General features: G+C 44.9%; 1 protein-coding gene across 1 annotated transcript in view; it reads right to left on the minus strand.

Moving 5' to 3' along the window:
- The window catches only part of PRDM5 (PR/SET domain 5), a 528,834-nt gene that overhangs the window by 156,386 nt on the left and 348,657 nt on the right, over window positions 1-23,791 (minus strand). The window contains exons 11-13 of the mRNA XM_063920243.1: window positions 16,987-17,080; window positions 5,380-5,540; window positions 105-198 (exon numbers count right to left, since the gene is read on the minus strand). Coding sequence (XP_063776313.1) covers window positions 105-198; window positions 5,380-5,540; window positions 16,987-17,080 — 349 coding nt within the window. The remainder of the gene's footprint in view (window positions 1-104; window positions 199-5,379; window positions 5,541-16,986; window positions 17,081-23,791) is intronic.

A 23,791-nucleotide genomic window follows, 5' to 3' on the forward strand; every position in this document is an offset into this window, starting at 1 on the left:
TATGTTCCTACCACATAGCATTATGTATTACACTGTTGTATGCCATATCACATCATGGGAATCATTGTTACAGTACATATAATTTATTACCTAAAGGTCCATACCTGTATGGCTCCTTATATGAACTCTGAGTGTTCCATTGCTTGCAAACTTCTGACCACAATAAGGGCAAATCTTTTCTTTTTCCCCAGTGTGAGTCTAAAAAAAAATAATCCTACTTTCAAAATGCTCAAATTAAGCAGAGAAAATTGTAGTCCTGTACAGTAAAGAAAAGAGGAGGACAAATAATGTACAATAAAGAAAATAATTGGACAAATAATGAACAGTAATGAGCAGAAAACCCCCCAGAAAATTTGGAAATTGAACCTAAAGGGGGAATTCAATTGTTTTGCGTACTGGTGCCACTAGGTGGCGCCCAATGGAGAAATTAAATTGTTGCTCCATTCGGGTGTGCATAGCCGCTGGCGCTGACAAATGAGCGATAAGTGACCGATTTGAGCGCTCAAACAGGACTTTTCACGTCACGTCCATTACTTTGGACCGGGTTAGTGCTTAAGTGGCTAAACCCGACCTCTCTGGGCGTGACAATAGCGATAAATAAGAACAATTGAATATCACACCCCCAATCTCCCGTCACTTTAGAAGGGATATTGGGAGCGATAAACAATTGAATATCGCCCCAAGAATCTTAGTTTCACCACTTTGTCAGCCTTCCTGTATGCCCATGTTTATTAAATCCTTGAATTAAGTCTAGAGGGATTAGGCTGAAGTAGGAACATTTATTTTGATAAATATGGCCTCCAGTAACACTGGTAAAGTGCACCTGATACATGAATCTGTTTGGGTATTGCAATTTCCTTTCTATTTGCTGGAATATGTCCTATGTTTTTTAAATGGATAAAAAAATAAGAGCTGATATTTTTACCCTTATTAATCTTGACTATGACATCATCTTTTATCATAAAGAAAATTAAATAAATTACTATATGAAAAAGAGCTGCAATACAGGGTGCAACTGCGTCATACACATCATTATTACAGCCAGGGGTGACCTACTACAGTCACCATCATCATCAACTTGATGCCAGTTTAGCCATTAATTGGTTATGCATGCTGCCACTCATACAACCTTAAACACTGACATGACAATGACTGGCAGTGCTTGCCAGAATATGCTGCAGATTGTGGAATTAGAAGCATTAGCATTTCCTGGCAGTCAGAGCAGAGCCTGCGGGAGCATTCAGTTCCATATATATACCAGACACTGCGCAATTTCTTTTTTTTCTCTGTTAAGTAATTTGTAAGGAAAAATAAAATCTTTAACAAGCAACATTAACTTGTCCCTTGCGAAGCCAAACCAATGAATGGAAAAGGACCAGTGCATGAATAGCCAATCAGAGTGGTTTCTATTTGATGGGCAGGTAGATCACACTTTTTTCATATAATCACGCCTTTTGGGCAATGAATGAACTTAACTGACCACAAAAGTAACTTCGCACTCCAGGGCTATGTTCTATGTTTAATGCTTCTGTTTGGAAAACCATGCTAATTGTGTTTGCAGTGTGCTTAGATTTTAAGCAGTGATCACTCCGTGTGTACCCCTCACAGCGATAGCGATGCGCAGCCCCGCGCATCGCTATCGCTGGTGCTAGATTGGCCTGCATGCAGGCCAATCTAGCAGGTCGCTCATTTCACCCGCTGGGTGAAATGAGCGGCCCCCCGTCTCCCCCCGCACGCTCAGCACACATTATGCTGTGCTGAGCGGGGGGAGAGATGTGTGCCGAGCGGTTCGCTCAGCACACATCTCTCCCAAATCGGGCCGTGAGTACTGGCCTTTAGGCTGAAAATAAAATTCCAAGATCCTTTAGACTCTATGTGGACAGAATCATCATTTTAATATAGATAGACATGAAAATCAATTAACTGTGATTTTCTGATCTGGAAAAGAACGTTTTCTGCTCTCATCACTGTTCAACCCCTCTCTAATACCCCTTTCAGACTTATGCCCCAAGAATTACCCTGCTCAAGTCCCGGGATTTTCTCTCCAGCAAAAACCCGGGTTTTTCTTCAGACCCCCTTTCACACTACACCATAGACCCGGGAAATTCCCTGGTTGGCCGCTCTCAGCTGGATTTTCCAGTTTTGAAGGCAGTGTCATCATTTTAAGGGGACGGTTTGCAGGCACACAATAATGAGGTCATGCAAAGGGGAGGGCAGGCTATGAATGGTCTGGGTGTGATGCCCATAATGCATTGCTGGATTCATGGCTGACAGGCATTTGTGTACCTTCTGCTCCCCACAATTCACTGCAAAGCTCTCTGCTTCCTCCCATGCTGCTGTGGCGTCTGTTCCCCTCCGTCTGCCGCTGATGAGGTCATCAGCAGGCATCAGGTGGCCCTTTCTGACCAATGAAAACATTTTTCATGCAGCCAGAGAGCAAATTCCCAGGTCGCGCCTTTCAGACTTAACCCGGGAAGCTAACCCGGGAAGAAAGACCCGGTAAAATCCCAGGTCAATTGCAGGGTTGGCGACCTGGATCACATTCCCGGGTCGGTGCCTTTCAGACATACCAAATTCCCGGGTTGATGTGCGTTCATGTGTAAAATCCCAGGAATTTAGAGCATGTCTGAAAGGGGTATAATACCCCTTATCAACTGCCGCAATAACCTGGGTTACTGCAGGGTCAACCCGGGTCGTGGCTCAGCTTCAAAATAAAATAACTCAGGTCCAGTTACCTAGGAACCTGAACCAGGTAGCTACCAGGGTCGGACCTGGGAAGGACCCAGGTATGGTTGCAATGTAAATGAGTGACCCGGGTCAAGCCTATGGAAAGCCGGCTTACCATTGCTTGGAGATAATGTCATCTCCAAGCACCAGCAGAAAAGAAAGACTGCATACAGGGGAAGTGTAAAGGGGCCCAACCCGGGAATACCCTGGGTCGAAGCTGCATTGTGACTGGGTTCTGACCTGAGTTGGAACCATGTTAAAAAAAAAACCTGGATCGGACCTGGGATTTAGGTAGAAAATGGGTAAAAGTTAATACTGTCAGTGCTAATGCTCACTGTAGCTATACTTATAACTCCTCACATTTTGGGACCTGTATGTTAATGGTCAGGACTGGATTTTTCAAAAGAAGAACTTTAGAACTTTCAGAGCGTGTTAAACATTTTTCAGAGTGTTAAGGCCCGTACACACTGGTCGATATATCGGCCGTTCTCCTGAACGGCCGATATATCGCGGGACCGTCGGCCAGTGTGTACGGCCGATACGTCTGTGAACTCCGTCGTTCACAGACGTATCGCGTCGGCCGCGCAGCACAGCCTACGGCCAATATATCTACCGATATATTGGCGCGTCGCTGTGTGTGTACGGGGCGGTCGGCTGACCGCCCGTACACATGCTGCGGCGGCCGGCGGTGATTGACAGGTGAACTGGGCGGGCGTGTGTACACGCCCGCCCAGTTCATGACGTCAGTCCCCGACGGATCAAGCAGTGTGTATGCTGAACACACTGCTCGATCCGTCCATAGATATATCTGCAGATCAATTGATCTGCAGATATATCGGTTAGTGTGTACCCACCTTTAGAGTCCACCGGTTTATTTACTTAGGGTTGGGTTTTAAATCAACATTTCCTATTGTGTTAACATGACTAGTTAAAGCATTATTCTTTTATTTTTGGGAAACAATCGTGATTGGAAGCACTGGGTTTTAGAACCTAACACTGATTAAATAAATCCCATAAGTGGGTAGCGTCATGGAAGGAGCCCTTTCAAAGGAACTGAGAGCTGGTTACCAGAGGTGAGGTGAGATACAGGTTAGAGGAAAATATAAGAGGGCATAGTTTGAGATGAGACTCTGAATTAATGTTGTGTTGTTTAAAGAAAATTATTTTAATTAAAATCTTGGGGGACACTGGGAGGGAGTGTTGGTATTTGCAAAGAGCAGGTGTGGAGTGGCAATAGATCAGTTTTACAGTAGCATTGAAATTTGATTGTAGTGGGGATTTCTGGGTGAGTAGAAAGACACATACTGCAGGAGGAGGTTGCAGTGGTCAAGATGGGAGATGATTAGGGAGTGGATGAAGGGATGACATTTGGCAGCATCTTTGTATTAAAAAGGCGCATTCTGGTAATAGGTGTAATAGGAGAAATATTGGAAAATGAATATTTGATGTACTGGAAATGAAATGGTCAATGTACTTAATCGAATTTAGTCAGACTGACAATGCAAACTAATTAGCTCAATATCTGGTCTTAGTTGCAGCAAGTTTTTACAATTAATAGTAAACTTAAGGTTTGGCAATGTACTCAGCTCTTCTCTGAAGATTCCGGGCTTTGTTATTGTAACATAAAAAACATATTACTTCCTCTTTCATTCAGCTGTTGCCCACATGGTGCACATTACACACGTTTGTTAAAGTTAAAGAGATACAATTTGAAAAAAACTTTGAAAAGCTACAAACTTTTTCATTGCCTGACACGGATGATATAAACATTACATTAATCTTGATTAAGGTCAGATTAGTCTGATTTACATTTAGCTGTATCATTATAAATTTCAAACACAGAAATTGATCTAAGGGTAAAACATAAATAAACAAATAAAATAAAAGGGAAAAAAAGGTTACCTAAAGAAATAAACTGATAAAAACTTTTCTTGACTTGTATGATATTAATACTATGAGATTTGACAGCAGGGAAAGGTTAGTCATCTTTAGAACATACAGGTGGTAGAGCAGGAACTTGGGTAAATGCACACTGCAAGAACATGCTTCCTCACCAGTGGTGATTTACCTCTTCAACAGCCTGGTCACTGCAAGCGTGAGCCAGAACTGCCAAATCACACACGTGTGCACATAACTCACTGGATGCACAAATTTGGCCTTCCAGTAGCAATATAGAATTTAAAAAAACAAAAAACAATGAAAAAAAAAAAAAGAAATAACCTTTTGAAAAAAAAAATCACTTTTAATATCCCTTTAAAGCAAAAAATGCTTTATTTCCACAAATATAACTGTTTCCTCTTCCGCCCCCTGCTATTGCCATCCTGAGATGGAAGAGCTATAACAGTCAGCAATTGATGTTACCTGGTGATAGCTTTTGCTAGATGCCGGACTTAAATAGGGAGATGTCCTGCAGTAGCTCTAGTGAAAACACCCATTTAGGCGTACTGTATGTAGGTCTCTGCTACCTATGATAATTACACCCCTAAGTGATAATATGACCATGCGTGCCAAAATAATTGTAATCTGGCAATATAAAAAGTATCATTACCAGTTTATGGGTTATTCTGAAAACTCAGTTATACTCCAACAACAAAAAGCCATGTCATAATCTTAGTATTGTGTGTGGGAAAGAGAAGAATGAGGAATACTTACTTTTTTATGGCTTTTTAGCACTGAGGGAGTCACAAAGGCTTTGTCACACAGGTCACATTTGTACTTCTTATGGCCATCATGCACCACTTGAATGTGAACATTTAATGTGTCTTTCCTTTTAAAAGTAGCATCACAGTGATCACACTTAAATGTACGTTCACCTTGGGAATAATATGAAACAAAAAAGTTAAGGTGATAAAAATGCTATACACATTCTGTACACCGTTTTCTTGTACTGTAGCATTAGGAGGAAATACTTGTTAGGCAGATATACAAACTGCTCCAGTACATACAGGAGCAGTTCTTGGTGCAGGCAAGCAGTGCCTGCGCCCGGGGCTCTGCGACCTGGGGGCGAGGCCGCAGTCACCCCGCAGGCGCCCGCCGCCTACCCGCACCCCGCTCCCCGGCTGCAGCAGACGCATTGGGCTGTGTGGGTGTCTGCTGCAGCCGGCGCACCTGTCAGACGCTAGAGGTCATTACTGACCTCTAGTGTCTCTGCGGCGCTGCTATGGGAGAGACGTCATGACGTATCTCCCATAGAGAGGAGCCGCGGGGGTCCAGAGAGAGCAGCAGCAGCGGTCGGGAAGCAGGAGCGGAGCAGTGATAGGTATTGTTGTTTTCTTTTTGGGGTGTTTGTAAGGCTACTAAGGGGCACAGCAACAGGGGGCACAACTACTGGGGGCACAGCAACAGGGGGCACAACTACTGGGGGCACAGCAACAGGGGGCACAACTACTGGGGGCACAGCAACAGGGGGCACAGCAACAGGGGGTACAGCGACAGGGGCACAACTACTGGGGCAAATCTACTGGGGGCATAGCTATAGGGGGCACAGCTACTGGGGCATATCAACTGGGGGGCACAACTGCTTGAGGCAAATCTGGGGGCTCAACTACTGGGGGCATAACTGTGGCCATGCCCCTCCCCTATGAAGCCCCGCCCCCTCTTTGCAGCACGCCTTTGGCGCACACTGTTTTGCCGCGGGGGGGGGGGGGCAGTGGAGACTTTCACGCTGGGCGCCACACGGTGTAGAACCGGCGCTGAGTACATAACAAATCTAACTGCTTGGAGTTCTATATGTAAAGCAGTGATATTACGTAAATAAAGTCCATAGTCCATATAGCAACCGCTTGTTACCTCCCTTCAAGGTGATAAGCTGATACTCGGTCAACCAGCTTCTGCATTGACTTGCAGTATACCTGGTGGGCAATATCAGCTTCTAACTGGCTGTCAATGTGTAACCAAAAAAAAGCAGTTACACACTTGCAAACAAAATGGAAAGGGAGAGAGGCAGCAACAGTGGAGGATACAGTGCCATGTGGCGAGGAAAGGGTAATTGTTCCAAGCATTTTATATAGTAAAGCAGTTATAATCCTAGACATTACTAGTGGCATATCCCACAATTATTAGTGACATACTGTAAGACTAATATTGCTAGCATATTGTAGGGCAATAATGGTAGCATAACAATGTTGCAGCTGTCATATAACTGGGCTTTAATAGTGGTATATAGCGGCCTATGCAGCATATTATTACTACTGATGGCATAATACATCTGCTAATGTCCTATCTCTGTACTAATCTGCATTTTATAATGCATAAAATTAATTCACCAACTTGCCTTACTTCCTTTGTATGGTCTGTCCAATACAAGTTTATATATGTATCTTTACTAATAAATATGGATACATCTTTATAATAGGTAAACTGCACATAAACATATATAAAACACCACTTGCTCATAGCAGCACAATAATAAACACTAATCAACTACCAAAAAGTAAACAAAAAACCCATTTCCTTTATATTTTTTATAGATTTTATCCAAGTTTAAACATAAATTTGGTAATGAACATACACATGCTCCTTGCACAGACTGACCATTTCATTAATTATTATTGTTATTAGTACAACGTACTATGGGCCTAATTCAGACCTGATCGCTGTTGTGCAAAATCACACTGCGGCCGATTATCGAATGACTACTCATGCATACGGATCGTAATGCGCAGGCGCGAGGCCAAACTGCAAAAAAATCCTGCGTACTTTTTGAGCGCTTGGCGAATGCAGGCTGATTGACAGGAAGCGGGCGTTTAGGGGAGGTAACTGGCCGTTTACTGGGAGTGTCAAGAAAAACGCAGACGTTCCCAAGCATTTTCAGGGCAGGTGTGTGACATCAGCTCCGGCCCCGACCAGCCTATTTGTATCGCACTGCAGGAGTAAGTCCTGGGCTACGCACAGACTGTATAGAATGGAAAAACCACTCGATGGTGAGTGAGATGCGAATGGATTTGCAGATGTCCGCTGTCTGGCAAAGTTTTCGCATTGCGTAGGCATGCATTTGCACACTTGCACAGGGCAGCTTTTAACTCTCTATGGGCAACATCTATCTGATCGTAGCCATCTGCAAAATTGCAGAGGAGCGATCAGGTCTGAATTAGACCCTATGTTAGAAAGAAAGATAGGGGAGTTCCTGTAAGCTCTTTACCATAGTTTTATTTTTTAAATAACATTTGCATAAGATTAGTTGTATTCAGTCTTTAGAAGGTACATAACATAAACCCATAATATAACATAAGTCATCTAACCTACTACTGTTTATGGGGTAACTGAAAATGTGTCCTTATTAAAAAAATGATAAACAAAAAAAAAAAGATTTTACTTACCGGTAAATCTATTTCTCGTAGTCCGTAGTGGATGCTGGGGACTCCGTAAGGACCATGGGGAATAGACGGGCTCCGCAGGAGACAGGGCACTCTAAGAAAGAATTAGTACTACTGGTGTGCACTGGCTCCTCCCTCTATGTCCCTCCTCCAGACCTCAGTTAAGGAAACTGTGCCCGGAAGAGCAGACATTATAAGGAAAGGATTTTGGAATCCAGGGTAAGACTCATACCAGCCACACCAATCACACCGTATAAATTGTGATAACTATACCCAGTTAACAGTATGAACAACAACAGAGCATCAGACAACCTGACGCAAACATAACATAACACTTAGTTAAGCAATAACTATATACAAGTATTGCAGAAGAAGTCCGCACTTGGGACGGGCACCCAGCATCCACTACGGACTACGAGAAATAGATTTACCGGTAAGTAATATCTTATTTTCTCTAACGTCCTAGTGGATGCTGGGGACTCCGTAAGGACCATGGGGATTATACCAAAGCTCCCAAACGGGCGGGAGAGTGCGGATGACTCTGCAGCACCGAATGAGCAAACACAAGGTCCTCCTCAGCCAGGGTATCAAACTTGTAGAATTTTGCAAACGTGTTTGAACCCGACCAAGTAGCTGCTCGGCAAAGCTGTAATGCCGAGACCCCTCGGGCAGCCGCCCAAGAAGAGCCCACCTTCCTTGTGGAATGGGCTTTTACAGATTTTGGATGCGGCAATCCAGCCGCAGAATGAGCCTGCTGAATCGTGTTACAGATCCAGCGAGCAATAGTTTGCTTTGAAGCAGGAGCACCCAGCTTGTTGGATGCATACAGGATAAACAGCGAGTCAGTTTTCCTGACTCCAGCCGTTCTGGCTACATAAATCTTCAAAGCCCTGACTACATCTAGTAACTTGGAATCCTCCAAGTCACGAGTAGCCGCAGGCACCACAATAGTTTGGTTCAAATGAAAAGAGGACACCACCTTTGGCAGAAATTGCGGACGAGTCCGTAACTCTGCCCTGTCCATATGGAAAACCAGATAGGGGCTTTAACATGACAAAGCCGCCAATTCTGAGACACGCCTAGCCGAAGCTAAGGCCAATAGCATGACCACTTTCCACGTGAGATACTTTAACTCCACGGTCTTAAGTGGCTCAAACCAGTGAGATTTCAGGAAACTCAACACCACGTTAAGATCCCAAGGTGCCACTGGTGGCACAAAAGGAGGCTGAATATGCAGCACTCCCTTTACAAACGTCTGAACCTCAGGAAGAGAAGCCAGTTCCTTTTGAAAGAAAATGGATAGGGCCGAAATCTGGACCTTTATGGACCCTAATTTTAAGCCCATAGTCACTACCGACTGTAGGAAGTGAAGGAACCGGCCCAGCTGGAATTCCTCTGTAAAGGCCTTCCTGGCCTCACACCAAGCAACATATTTTCGCCATATACGGTGATAATGTTTTGCTGTCACGTCCTTCCTAGCCTTTATCAGCGTAGGAATAACTTCATCCGGAATGCCTTTTTCTGCTAGGATCCGGCGTTCAACCGCCATGCCGTCAAACGCAGCCGTGGTAAGTCTTGGAACATACAGGGCCCCTGTTGCAACAGATCCTGTCTGAGAGGCAGAGGCCATGGGTCCTCTGTGAGCATTTCTTGCAGTTCCGGGTACCAAGTCCTTCTTGGCCAATCCGGAACAATGAGTATTGTTCTCACTCCTCTTTTTCTTACGACTCTCAGCACCTTGGGTATGAGAGGAAGAGGAGAAAACACATAGACCGACTGGAACACCCACAGTGTTACTAGTGCGTCCACAGCTATCGCCTGAGGGTCTCTTGACCTGGCGCAACACTTTTGTAGCTTTTTGTTGAGGCGGGATGCCATCATGTCCACCTGTGGCAGTTCCCATCAATTTGTAATCTGTGTGAAGACTTCTTGATGAAGTCCCCACTCTCCCGGGTGGAGGTTGTGCCTGCTGAGGAAGTCTGCTTCCCAGTTGTCCACTCCCGGAATGAACACTACTGACAGTGCTTGCACGTGATTCTCCGCCCAACGAAGAATCCTGGTGGCTTCTGCCATCGCCACCCTGCTTCTTGTGCCGCCCTGGCGGTTTACATGAGCCACTGCGGTGATGTTGTCTGATTGAATCAGCACCGGTTGGTTGCGAAGCAGAGGCTCCGCTTGACTCAGGGCGTTGTATATGGCCCTTAGTTCCAGGATATTGATGTGCAGACAAGCCTCCTGACTTGACCACAGCCCTTGGAAGTTTCTTCCCTGAGTGACTGCCCCCCACCCTCGGAGGCTTGCATCCGTGGTCACCAGGACCCAGTCCTGTATGCCGAACCTGCGGCCCTCGAGAAGGTGAGCACTCTGCAGCCACCACAGAAGAGACACCCTGGCCCTGGGGGATAGGGTGATCAGCCGATGCATCTGAAGATGCGATCCGGACCACTTGTCCAACAGATCCCACTGAAAGTTCCTCGCATGGAACCTGCCGAAGGGAATGGCTTCGTATGACGCCACCATCTTTCCCAGGACTCGCATGCATTGATGCACCGACACCTGTTTTGGTTTTAAGAGGTCTCTGACCAGAGTCACGAGCTCCTGGGCCTTCTCCTCCGGGAGAAACACCTTCTTCTGGTCTGTGTCCAGAATCATGCCCAGGAAGGGCAGTCTCGTCATAGGAATCAGCTGCGACTTTGGAATATTCAGAATCCAGCCGTGCTGTTGTAACACCTCCCGAGAGTGTGCTACGCTGATCAGCAACTGCTCTCTGGACCTCGCCTTTATGAGGAGATCGTCCAAGTATGGGATAATTGTGACTCCTTGCTTTCACAGGAGCATCATCATTTCTGCCATTACCTTGGTAAATATTATTGGTGCCGTGGACAGACCAAACGGCAACGTCTGGAATTGGTAATGACAGTCCTGTACCACAAATCTGAGGTACTCCTGATGAGGTGGATAAATGGGGACATGCAGGTAAGCGATTCCATCTTGAACTTGAACCTTTTCCGGTAAATGTTCAGGGATTTTAAATTCAATATGGGTCTGACCGAACCGTCCGGTTTCGGAACCACAAACATTGTGGAATAGTAACCCCTTCCCTGTTGAGGGAGGGGAACCTGTACCACCACCTGCTGGAGATATAATTTGTGAATTGCCGCTAACACTACTTCCCTTTCTATGGGGGAAGCTGGCAGGGCCGATTTGAGGTAACGGTGAGGGGGCATCACTTCGAATTCCAGCTTGTATCCCTGAGACACAATCTGTATAGCCCAGGGATCCACCTGTGAGCGAACCCACTGGTGGCTGAAATTTCGGAGACGCGCCCCCACCGCTCCTGGCTCCACCTGTGGAGCCCCAGCGTCATGCGGTGGATTTTGTGGAAGCCGGGGAGGACTTCTGTTCCTGTGAACTAGCTGTATTGTGCAGCTTTTTTCCTCTACCCCTGCCTCTGGCAAGAAAAGACGCACCTCGGACTTTCATGCCTCTGTGCGATCGAAAGGACTGCATTTGGTAATACGGTGCTTTCTTAGGTTGTGAGGGAATATATGGCAAAAAATTTGACTTCCCAGCCGTAGCTGTGGAAACTAGGTCCGAGAGACCGTCCCCAAACAATTCCTCACCCTTATAAGGTAAAACCTCCATGTGCTTTTTTGAGTCGGCATCACCTGTCCATTGCAGAGTCCACAGGACCCTTCTGGCAGAAATTGACATTGCATTTATTCTAGAGCCCAGTAGGCAAATGTCTCTCTGGGCATCCCTCATATATAGGACAGGGTCAGTAATATAGTATCCTTGTCCAAGGTATCAAGTTCCTCAGACAGAGTATCTGTCCATGCTGCTACAGCACTACACATCCAGGCCGACGCAATTGCCGGCCTCAGTAGGGTACCTGAATGTGTATAAACGGACTTCAGGATACCTTCCTGCTTCCTATCCGCAGGATCTTTTAGGGAGGCCGTATCGTGTGACGGCAGGGCCACCTTCTTAGATAAGCGTGTTAAAGCTTTGTCTACCCTAGGGGAGGATTCCCAGCGTAACCTGTCCGTTGGCGGGAAAGGATACGCCATAAGTAACCGTTTGGAAATCTGCACTTTCCTATCAGGAGAATCCCAAGCTTTTTCACATAACTCATTTAACTCATGTGAAGGGGGAAAAGTCACTTCTTGCCTTTTTTCCCCAAACATATAAACCCTCTTGTGAGAGACCGGGTTTACCTCTGAAATGTGCAATACATCCTTCATTGCTATAATCATGTAGCGGATGGCTTTAGCCATTTTAGGCTGCAACTTTGCATCATCGCCATCGACACTGGAGTCAGAATCCGTGTCGATATCTGTGTCAACAATCTGGGATAGTGGGCGCTTCTGAGACCCTGACGGCCTCTGCGCTGTAGGATCAGGCATGGGTTGAGACCCTGACTGTCCCAAGGCTTCAGCTTTATCCAACCTTTTATGCAAGGAGTTTACATTATCATTTAACACCTTCCACATATCCATCCAATCAGGTGTCGGCGCCGTCGGCGGCGACCCCACATTCATCTGCACCTGCTCTGCTTCCACATAGCCTTTCTCGTCAAACATGTCGACACAATCGTACCGACACACCACACACACAGGGGATGCTCTATTTGAGGACAGAACCCCCACAAGGCCTTTTTACAGAGACAGAGAGAGAGTATGCCAGCACACACCCCAGCGCTATATAACCCAGGAATTACACAGTAACTTAGTGTTTACCCAGTAGCTGCTGTATTAGTGATTTTGCGCTAAATTTATGTGCCCCCCTCTCTTTTTACCCTCTTTCTACCGTGGTTCTGCAGGGGAGAGCCTGGGGAGCTTCTTCTCAGCGGAGCTGTGGAGAGAAAATGGCGCTGGTGAGTGCTGAGGAAGAAGCCCCGCCCCCTCAGCGGCGGGCTTCTGTCCCGCGATTTTGTGTAAAATAATGGCGGGGGCTCATGCATATATACAGTGCCCAGCTGTATATATGCTCTATTATGCAAGGAGGTACTCAATTGCTGCCCAGGGCGCCCCCCCCCCCTGCGCCCTACAGTGACCGGAGTGTGCGGGTTTAATGTGGGAGCAATAGCGCACAGCTGCAGTGCTGTGCGCTACCTCATATGAAGACAGGAGTCTTCTGCCGCCGATTTTGAAGTCTTCTTGCTTCTCTCGCCGGCTTCTGTCTTCTGGCTCTGCGAGGGGGACGGCGGCGCGGCTCCGGGATCGGACGACCAAGGGTGAGTTCCTGTGTTCGATCCCTCTGGAGCTAATGGTGTTCAGTAGCCTAAGAAGCACGACCTATCCGCAGTTAGTAGGTTTGCTTCTCTCCCCTCAGTCCCACGTAGCAGAGAGTCTGTTGCCAGCAGATCTCTCTGAAAAAAATAAAATAAATCCTAATAAAATACTTTCTTATTAGCAAGCTCAGGAGAGCTCACTAAAGTGCACCCAGCTCTGACCGGGCACAGATTCTAACTGAGGTCTGGAGGAGGGACATAGAGGGAGGAGCCAGTGCACACCAGTAGTCCTAATTCTTTCTTAGAGTGCCCTGTCTCCTGCGGAGCCCGTCTATTCCCCATGGTCCTTACGGAGTCCCCAGCATCCACTAGGACGTTAGAGAAACAAACAGTGGCCCAACACTATTCAGTCCTCTAACTAACTTAGCCCTTTCCCTTTATCCCAATTCTGTTGTCGGGAATATTCTCTTCATCATTTGTCACATCACTCACGCCCCTCGTCACATTCATCATTTGTCTCTCTCACTTATTCTCCATCAATGCATTCATCATTCATCATTATCTCCCTTCAAGTACTATCTCTCATAAAGTGCTGGATTTCTGTTATCTCACCAAATTCTGTATTAGCACCTGGAAGTCTTCAGAAGGTATATAAATAATGTGGGTTATGTATAGATATTAATAATATAATACTTGATTTGTTTTGGAAAAAAATGAACAGATGAAGATATGTTTTAAGATCTATGGAACAGAAGGACTCAGGAAAAGTAACCACATGTACCTTAATGGAGGCCAGATGGATGCTAATGTCCAATTGGAAAAACATGTCTGTTCCCTGCTTCTGATGTGTACTATGGAGGATTTGGTTTGTGTTGGAGATGGAAGACATCTTCTTTCCCTTCATCATCAGTGGAGCCAATATAATAAATGTGTGGTTTGCCTAGACCATATAGGATGCGTACAGAGCTATTCATCAAGGATTCTCATTGATCCCACCAGGATATAAATAAAATGTCTTCCTGTGCTATTATGATTAGGTATCTATTTAAAATGCCAATAGTTCATACACTTTCTTAAAACAGAGCACATTGTTAATTATGGATTTCAAGTTACATATTTAAAATAATATCTGAACAAATAAAAGCCCAAGTCTTCAGGACTACTAAAGTCTCTATATCAGGGACTTCAATCATTTGCATACTATTTCTGGACATACACACACACACACACACACACACACACACACACACACACACACACACACATACACATACAGTCTATCTATCTATCTATCTATCTATCTATCTATCTAGGAAAAAAACAGTACTCAATGCAATAAACCAATGTGTTTACTGTGCAAACAGCAACGTTTGGTTTGGAATCAGTTGATTCTTTTTTGAAGCTGTTTTTGCGTTGCTACAGTACACCATACCGGGATGCGGTTACCATCCTGACAGTGGGGATCCCGGTGCATGAGATACCGGCGCCGGAATCCCGACACAAGACAGAATGCCAATGCTGGAATCCCAACAGGGGCCAGGACACCAACACCGGAATCCCAACCGTCATTGCAGTGGCCTGGGTAAGTACTACGCCGGGGATTAGGTTTAGGCAAACACTGGGGGACTTAAGAGTTAGGGTGCGGTGTTAGGTTTAGGGTGCGGAGAGGGGGGATTAGGGTTAGGCTGTGGGGGGTGGAGGCATGAGACGGTCAGGTTTAGGGTGCAGATGGGGGATTAGGTTTAGGAGCCACCCGTGGCGGTTAGGATTAGGGTGGGGAGGGTTAGGGACCTAAAATTGATGGTTAGGGTAGGCGGAGGGTTAGCCTTCTTAACACCCCTTGTTGGGATTCTGCTATCAGTCTCCTGACCTACAGCCGTCATTTCCTACCCAACCCATCATAACAAGCTGGGACTGTCTATTCACATTACTTAATTCACACTTTATTTGATTTGTATTCATTTATTATTCAGTACACGTTAAATACAAATAGCTCAATATCCTTTTCCATTGTTACGAGTGGCACAGCAAAAGGAGTCATAGCAGTGGACAAATCTATCTTTTTCACTATTACAAGGAGAAAGACTACTAGCCACTGTTGCTGTGGATAAAGAAACATAATTTAATAAGACCAATGTGATCTATTTACACATTGTAGTAAAGAGCCGACTGTACCACAAGTAAAGGGACTTTTCAAATTGGGTTGCACAATCATGTTTTTACAAAGTTCTCCATTATTTTAAAACACCCTCCATACTGTAACTTCCACAGTACAACTGGAAAGAGGTAAGTCTGGCAGCAAAAGTAATACAGGTTGAGTATACCATATCCAAATATTCCGAAATACGGAATATTCCGAAATACGGACTTTTTTGACTGAGAGTGAGATAGTGAAACCTTTGTTTTCTGATGGCTCAATGTACACAAACTTTGTTTAATACACAAAGTTATTAAAAATATTGTATTAAATGACCTTCAGGCTGTGTGTATAAGGTGTATATGAAACATAAATGAATTGTGTGAATGCAGACACACTTTGTTTAATGCACAAAGTTATAATAAATATTGGCTAAAATTGCCTTCAGGTTGTGTGTATAAGGTGTATATGTAACATAAATGCATTCTTTGCTTAGATTTAGGTCCCATCACCATAATATCTCATTATGGTATACAATTATTCCAAAATACGGAAAAATTCCATATCCAAAATACCTCTGGTCCCAAGCATTTTGGATAAGGGATACTCAACCTGTATACCTACTGTATGTCTGGAACTCATGATCACTACAAATGGCAAATGTTCTTCCTCCATTGCATGTACAATGTATTTTACTCCAGATTTTGTACCAAGGTCCAGGGGTCTTTAGTTACTTCATTGATTATATTTATTATTAAAATAGGGAAGGAGATAACACACAGAAAACAGAGAAATACAAGGAGATCAAAACAAGTCAGACATGAAATCAAAGTATAGGCAGGAATCATGCTCATGAGAAAGCATACATTCTAATTGTAAGACAGCACAACTGCAACAAGAGGAGTGAGTGAAGCATCTGACCACTTTGAGGGTGCACTAGTCTGGGTAATCGACAGGATGGAAGGCAAGCTCTAATAGATACATTTTTAGAGAGTCTCTTTGGGAGAGTCTGGTTGGACGTGATTGGAAGCAGCACAAGAGAAATCTTGCAGATGGGAAACATAAATCAACACAGAAAAGAATACAAGAACATACTGTATGCATGTGCATGTGCATTTATTGTAAGCATGCCCAGTACAGACATGTGTATTTTACTGGGAGAAAAACAGGATCACATCCAAGTATACAGAAGATCCAAAATATTTTTACAAAACTGGTGAATGCACAGGTCAAAAAGTGACAGTGCACAGTAGAAAAGAGCCGTGGTTTTGACGTAAAGCTATCAGATGCTGATTAATAAAGTTATATGTGTCTGTCCTAGCTAATGGAAATACAAACTCTGAAAGAAATAAGGCGGAAAAGGTCCAACTGCAATTCTCCAGTTAACCATGTCTTTAGTTTAAGCCTTTGTTTTACACTACATTGTTATTCTGTATTATTCTCTGTAATTAATCTTTTTACTGTTCACCGGAATATTGGGTAATTCAGGCAAAGCAGTTGTTAGCAGGTTAAAGGAACAGGATATATACACATGTAAATGAATGGTGTCCTTTTGCCCCCAAATTAGCACTTACTGTTGTGTATTAGCAGGTGCCTCTGTAATGAGAAAGGAGTGCGGAACAATGCCTTGCATTCCTCACATTGGAATGGTCTCTCCTCTGAGTGTGTCTGCAAAGATGGTAAAAGGGAAAATTGTCTCGGTAGCCACAAAAATTAAAGAAATCTCATTACATTAATCACAGTTCAATATGCTGAGTCCTATTAAATAGGATTCGATAAGAACATATTTTTTTTAATTGAATAAAAAAGTAATATTATAAACTTATAGGGCCAGATGTTCTAAGACTTGAAAAGTGATACATTTCATGGTGATAAAGTACCAGCCAACCAGCTTCTAGCTGTCATTTTGCAAACCCAGTCTGTGCCATGACAGTTAAGAGCAGAATGGCTGGCACTTTATTACCGTGACATTTATCAGTTTTCAAGGCTCAGTACATCTCCCCCATTAGCTCAAAGAAGCACTATCTGTACAAAACTGCTTAATTCCCACAGTTTCATTGCCGTAAGTTATTTTTTATTCAATTAGATATATTTTTTTGACAGTTATATTTATTGGATAATTCCTTGTTTATTATTTAAATATATAACATAGCTGTCTAATGAACAGGCGTCAAGTTCCATAATAAACTATATAGCCTCTACATTATGGCTAGACTCACCTTAATTAATGGACAAGGAGCCCTCCACTGCTCTAGACCTCCTTGAGCACCTGCGCCTACAGTACATCCTCTAGATCCTGTATATACTATCTAGGCAATGTCAGTTTACGGTTTATTCACTGTCAGTTCTGCTGACTCGATTTAGTTTACTGACTTTGCCAGTCAGTATGACAATCAGTGGCATATCTATAATGGGTGAAGGGGGGTCCACGCCCTTCAATCATTTTTTCAATACTTTCCTCTCCGGAGTTCCACGTTGGCATTGAGCAGCGCTGCACAAAACACAGGGAAAATGGTGCAGAGGACATTTTGCCTGTGTTTTGTACATGCGCAGTGGGAAAAATTCTGGGAAAATAGTGCCACACCATTTACCCGGAGACCTGTGCATGCTCAGTAGACTCTGGCACAGTGCCAGAGTATACCAGTGCTAAGTGCTGCTGACTAGAGAGAAGAGGGCCTGGACGGAAACTGTACACAGGCCCCCTCCTCTCTTAATATGCCCCTGATAATAATTAGTAACATTTTCTATTCTTGTTGTCATGGGTTCGGTATATACAGATGTACCTGCGTTCATCTTAGCCTGCGAACGGGGTGTGGGTGCAAATATGACGAGGTTGCAACAATCTGCAGCAACCACGGAGATCCCTGGCCTCTTCCCTCCCCCTAAAGGGCGGCGACGCGCTTCTGTTTGGAGAAATAGTTTTGCTGCCCCCTCCCTCAAACAGCATCAGACTGTCAGTCACTGACAGTCTGATGCCGGACTGTGTGCTATGTCGCAGGACCTATCCGCGTACACACAAAACGGGTCCTGCACATGCACATAGTACCAATAATCGGTACTTTGCAATGCACAGTACACTTCCAACCACATCTGAATAACTCCCATTGTGTGTGAAAACTCCTACCCATTTACTAAAAATAATCATTAAGTGGCAAATCATTAGTGTGACTTATAGACACAGCCATGCTCAGCTTGCGTGATGCGTACACATCATGGCACAGCTGGCGTAACTAGTGTGCACGTGACTAGGACAAATGGAGAGATCACCGGCTGTGAAGAGTCGTAGCCTGGCGTGCCACGCAGCAAGCCACAATGGCTACATCTGTAGTTTCAACAAGTCCCAAAAACAATACATTCTTTACACTCCATAGAGTAATATAAAATGGTCTCACACTGAAGGGAGAAATGCACGTTTGTCATAAGATAACTGCATATCATCGAGAAATGTTGATGTAAATATGAATTAGACCAGTTTGCTGGAAAGATACTCAGTTAGCTGAGCTACAAATAGCACACTTACTGTAGCTGTGTTAACTACCAGATACATTATTTCTGACTACTTCTATCTACAAGAGATGGAGAATCGTGTTGGGTTTCTTTCCCATATGGCATACAGAGTGATCTGAAGTATGAAAACTGAAACCCTTCACAGGGTTACATAACACATTCATGGGTGAAAGTCCACTTGACAAGAGGTAAAATGCCCAGATCCCTTCTGCAGTCCCATTTTCTTGCAGCTGTTAGATCCGTAGCAAGCAGACTTTGGAAAACAGCAGACAGATAGAGACATAAAGGCTACACAAGAAAACAATTATCATTAGCCATAAGCACTTGGCTGAAATGACCCTATGTAACGGTCCACTTATTCTAAAGCATGGGAAGTTCTGATCTATAAGAGCAGCGGAGTGTGATATAGTTACTTTATGTGTGGGAAATAGAAAAGAATTTGTGGATCAAAGAATACTGAGTGTTGTATTACAATATTTTAAAGTACTTAAAATCATTTTGCCATGCTCATTAAGTAAATAGCCAAGTAAGAACATGCAGAATGTTTCTGGTTCCCTTATTAATACTAGGAAAACCATAGTTATATGGACAGGTTAGCATCACTCATCTGCCCAACCAGGGGCAAATTTAGAGGTGAGGTCGCCCCTAGGCACATTATCGGCCGCCGACCCCCAGTATGAAAAAGTTAAAAAAATAAAAAAAAATGTGAAAAATTCATTTCGACCTTTTCCCATGTCGACCTTTTGTCCGTGTCGACCTATTTCTGGTGTCGACCTAGGGTGTGTCCACCAATTGGTGTCGGCCTGGAGTCCGGATACCTTCTACTGTATATACAGTACCTATCTACTCAATCCAACAATCACAGACTCTTCCTACCTATACTGAGGAATCAGCGCTATATATTTACAGCAACACGGCCCACAAATATTTGCTTTGAGTATATATACATGTTTACAGTGCATGCTCTGTTTTTTTATATACAGGTTGAGTATCCCATATCCAAAAATTCCGAAATACGGAATATTCCGAAATACGGACTTTTTTGAGTGAGCGTGAGATAGTGAAACCTTTGTTTTTTGATAACTCAATGTACACAAACTTTGTTTAATACACAAAGTTATTAAAAATATTGGCTAAAATTACCTTCAGACTGTGTGTATAAGGTGTATATGAAACAAATACATTCTGTGCTTAGATTTAGGTCCCATCACCATGATATCTCATTATGGTATGCAATTATTCCAAAATACGGAAAAATCCGATATCCAAAATACCTCTGGTCCCAAGCATTTTGGATAAGGGATACTCAACCTGTAGTATATTTCTTTGTTGTCTATATTGCATTTATTCCCTGACAAGGACTACTAAGATGCCAGCATTACTTTATGTTAGAGATGTGCAGGTTCGGATTTACCTATATTTCAAAAAGACATCTTATTGGCTCACGGATGTCACATGTTTTGGGTAGCGAATAATAAAAATCTGGAAAAATACGAATTTGTGTTAATTTTGGCATTGAAAATAGAGTAATCCGATCTCACAGATCTCTACTTGATGTGCAAAAATAAGATTTTACTTACCGGTAAATCTATTTCTCGTAGTCCGTAGAGGATGCTGGGACTCCGTAAGGACCATGGGGAATAGACGGGCTCCGCAGGAGATAGGGTACTTTAATAAAGCTTTGGACTCTGGGTGTGCACTGGCTCCTCCCTCTATGCCCCTCCCCCAGACCTCAGTTAGGGAAACTGTGCCCAGAGGAGATGGACAGTACGAGGAAGGATTTTTGTAAATCTAAGGGCGAGATCCATACCAGCCACAACAATCACACCGTATAACTTGTGATAAACTACCCAGTTAACAGTATGAACAACAACATAGCCACGGTTCAACCGATAAACTATAACATAACCCTTATGTAAGCAATAACTATATACAAGTCTTGCAGAAGAAGTCCGCACTTGGGACGGGCGCCCAGCATCCTCTACGGACTACGAGAAATAGATTTACCGGTAAGTAAAATCTTATGTTCTCTAACGTCCTTGAGGATGCTGGGAATCCGTAAGGACCATGGGGATTATACCAAAGCTCCCAAACGGGCGGGAGAGTGCGGATGACTCTGCAGCACCGATTGAGCAAACAGGAGGTCCTCCTCAGCCAGGGTATCAAACTTATAGAACTTTGCAAAGGTGTTAGACCCCGACCAAGTAGCTGCTTGGCAAAACTGTAATGCCGAGACCCCTCGGGCAGCCACCCAAGAAGAGCCCACTTTCCTAGTGGAATGGGCCTTAACCGATTTCGGTAACGGCAATCCTGCCGTAGAATGCGCCTGCTGAATCGTGTTACAGATCCAGCGAGCAATAGTCTGCTTTGAAGCAGGAGCGCCAACCTTGTTGGCCGCATACAGAACAAACAGAGCTTCAGTCTTCCTGATTCTAGCCGTTCTGGTCACATAAATCTTTAAAGCCCTGACCACATCCAGGGACTCGGAATCCTCCAAGTCCCGTGTAGCCACAGGCACGACAATAGGTTGGTTCATATGAAAAGATGAGACCACCTTTGGCAGAAATTGAGGACGAGTCCTCAACTCTGCCCTATCCACGTGAAAAAACAAGTATGGGCTTTTATGTGATAAAGCCGCCAATTCTGAAAAGCTAATGCCAACAACATGACCACTTTCCACGTGAGGTATTTCAACTCCACAGTTTTGAGTGGTTCAAACCAAGGTGACTTGAGGAAACGTAACACCACGTTAAGATTTCAAGGCGCCACCGGAGGCACAAAGGGAGGCTGAATATGCAGCACCCCCTTCACAAAAGTCTGTACTTCAGGAAGAGAGGCTAATTCTCTTTGAAAGAAAATGGATAAGGCCGAAATTTGGACCTTTATGGACCCTAATTTTAGGCCCAAAGTCACTCCTGTTTGAAGGAAGTGAAGCAGACGGCCTAAATGGAACTCCTCCGTAGGTGCAGCTCTGGCCTCACACCAAGAAACATATTTCCGCCATATACGGTGATAATGTTTTAACGTCACGTCTTTCCTATCCTTGATCAGGGTAGGAATGACTTCCTCCGGAATTCCTTTTTCCGCTAGGATCCGACGTTCAACCGCCATGCCGTCAAACACAGCCGCGGTAAGTCTTGGAACAGACAGGGCCCCTGCCGCAGCAGGTCCTGCCTTAGAGGAAGAGGCCACGGATCTTCTGTGAGCAACTCTTGCAGCTTCGGATACTAAGTCCTCCGTGGCCAATCTGAAACAATGAGGATTGTTCTGACCCTGCTCATTCTTATTATTCTCAACACTTTGGGTATGAGAGGAAGAGGAGGAAACACATAGACCGATCTGAACCCCCAAGGTGTCACCAGAGCGTCTACCGCTACCGCCTGAGGGTCCCTTGACCTGGCGCAATACCGCTTTAGCTTTTTGTTGAGACGGGATGCCATCATGTCGATTTGAGGCAGTCCCCAACGATCCGTGATCTGTGCAAAGACTTCTTGATGAAGTCCCCACTCTCCCGGATGCAGGTCGTGCCTGCTGAGGAAGTCCGCTTCCCAGTTGTCCACCCCCGTGATGAACACTGCTGATAGTGCGCTTACATGGCCTTCCACCCAGCGTAGAATCCTGGTCACTTCTGCCATGGCCACTCTGCTGCTTGTTCCGCCTTGCCGGTTTATATGAGCCACTGCCGTGACGTTGTCCGACTGAATCAGAACCGGTTTTCTCCGAAGCAATTCCTCCGCTTGACACAGGGCGTTGTATATGGCCCTCAACTCCAGGACGTTGATGTGGAGACAAGTCTCTAGGTTTGACCAGAGACCTTGGAAATTTCTTCCCAGTGTTACTGCTCCCCAGCCTCGGAGGCTTGCGCCCGTGGTCACCAGGCCCCAGTCCTGAATGCCGAACCTGCGACCCTCTAGCAGGTGAGCACTGTTCAGCCACCACAGCAGAGATACCCTGGTCCTGGGAGACAGGGTGATCCTTTGATGAATTCGTAAATGGGACCCGGACCACTTGTCCAAGAGGTCCCATTGAAAGGTCCTCGCATGGAACCTGCCGAAAGGGATGGCCTCGTATGAAGCCACCATCTTCCCCAGGACCCGCGTGCAATGGTGCACTGAAACCTTTTTTTGGTTTTAATAGGTTCCTGACCATGGCTATGAGCTCCTGAACCTTTTCGATCGGAAGAAAAACCTTTTTCTGGTCTGTGTCTAGAATCAGGCCCAAAAAGGTCAGACGCGTTGTAGGGAAGAGCTGGGACTTCGGTATATTGAGAATCCAGCCGTGTATCTGCAACGTCTTCATGGACAGAGACACGCTGTCCAGCAACTTCTCCCGAGATCTCGCCTTTATGAGGAGATCGTCCAAGTATGGGATAATTGTGACCCCCTGCCTGCGCAGGAGCACCATCATTTCCGCCATTACCTTGGTGAAAATCCGCGGGGCCGTGGAAAGCCCAAACGGCAACGTCTGAAATTGGTAGTGACATTCCTGCACTGCAAATCTCAGGAACGCCTGATGAGGGGGGAATATCGGAACATGAAGGTATGCATCCTTTATGTCCAGGGACACCATCCAATCCCCCCCCTCCAGGCTGGCGATGACCGCCCTGAGTGATTCCATCTTGAACTTGAACCTCTTCAAGTACAGGTTCAGAGATTTTAGATTTAAAATGGGTCTGACCGAACCGTCCGGTTTCGGAACCACAAACAGGGTCGAGTAATATCCCTCTCCTTGCTGGAGATGAGGAACTGTGACAATCACCTGTTGAACATACAATTTTTGGATTGCCGCCAACACTAGCTCCCTCTCTGACGGGGAAGCCGGCAGAGCTGATTTGAAAAACCGTCGAGGAGGCAAGTCTTCGAATTCCAGCCT

The sequence above is a fragment of the Pseudophryne corroboree genome, chromosome 1, assembly GCF_028390025.1.
Source record: "Pseudophryne corroboree isolate aPseCor3 chromosome 1, aPseCor3.hap2, whole genome shotgun sequence".
In the NCBI taxonomy this organism is placed as follows: Eukaryota; Metazoa; Chordata; class Amphibia; order Anura; family Myobatrachidae; genus Pseudophryne; species Pseudophryne corroboree.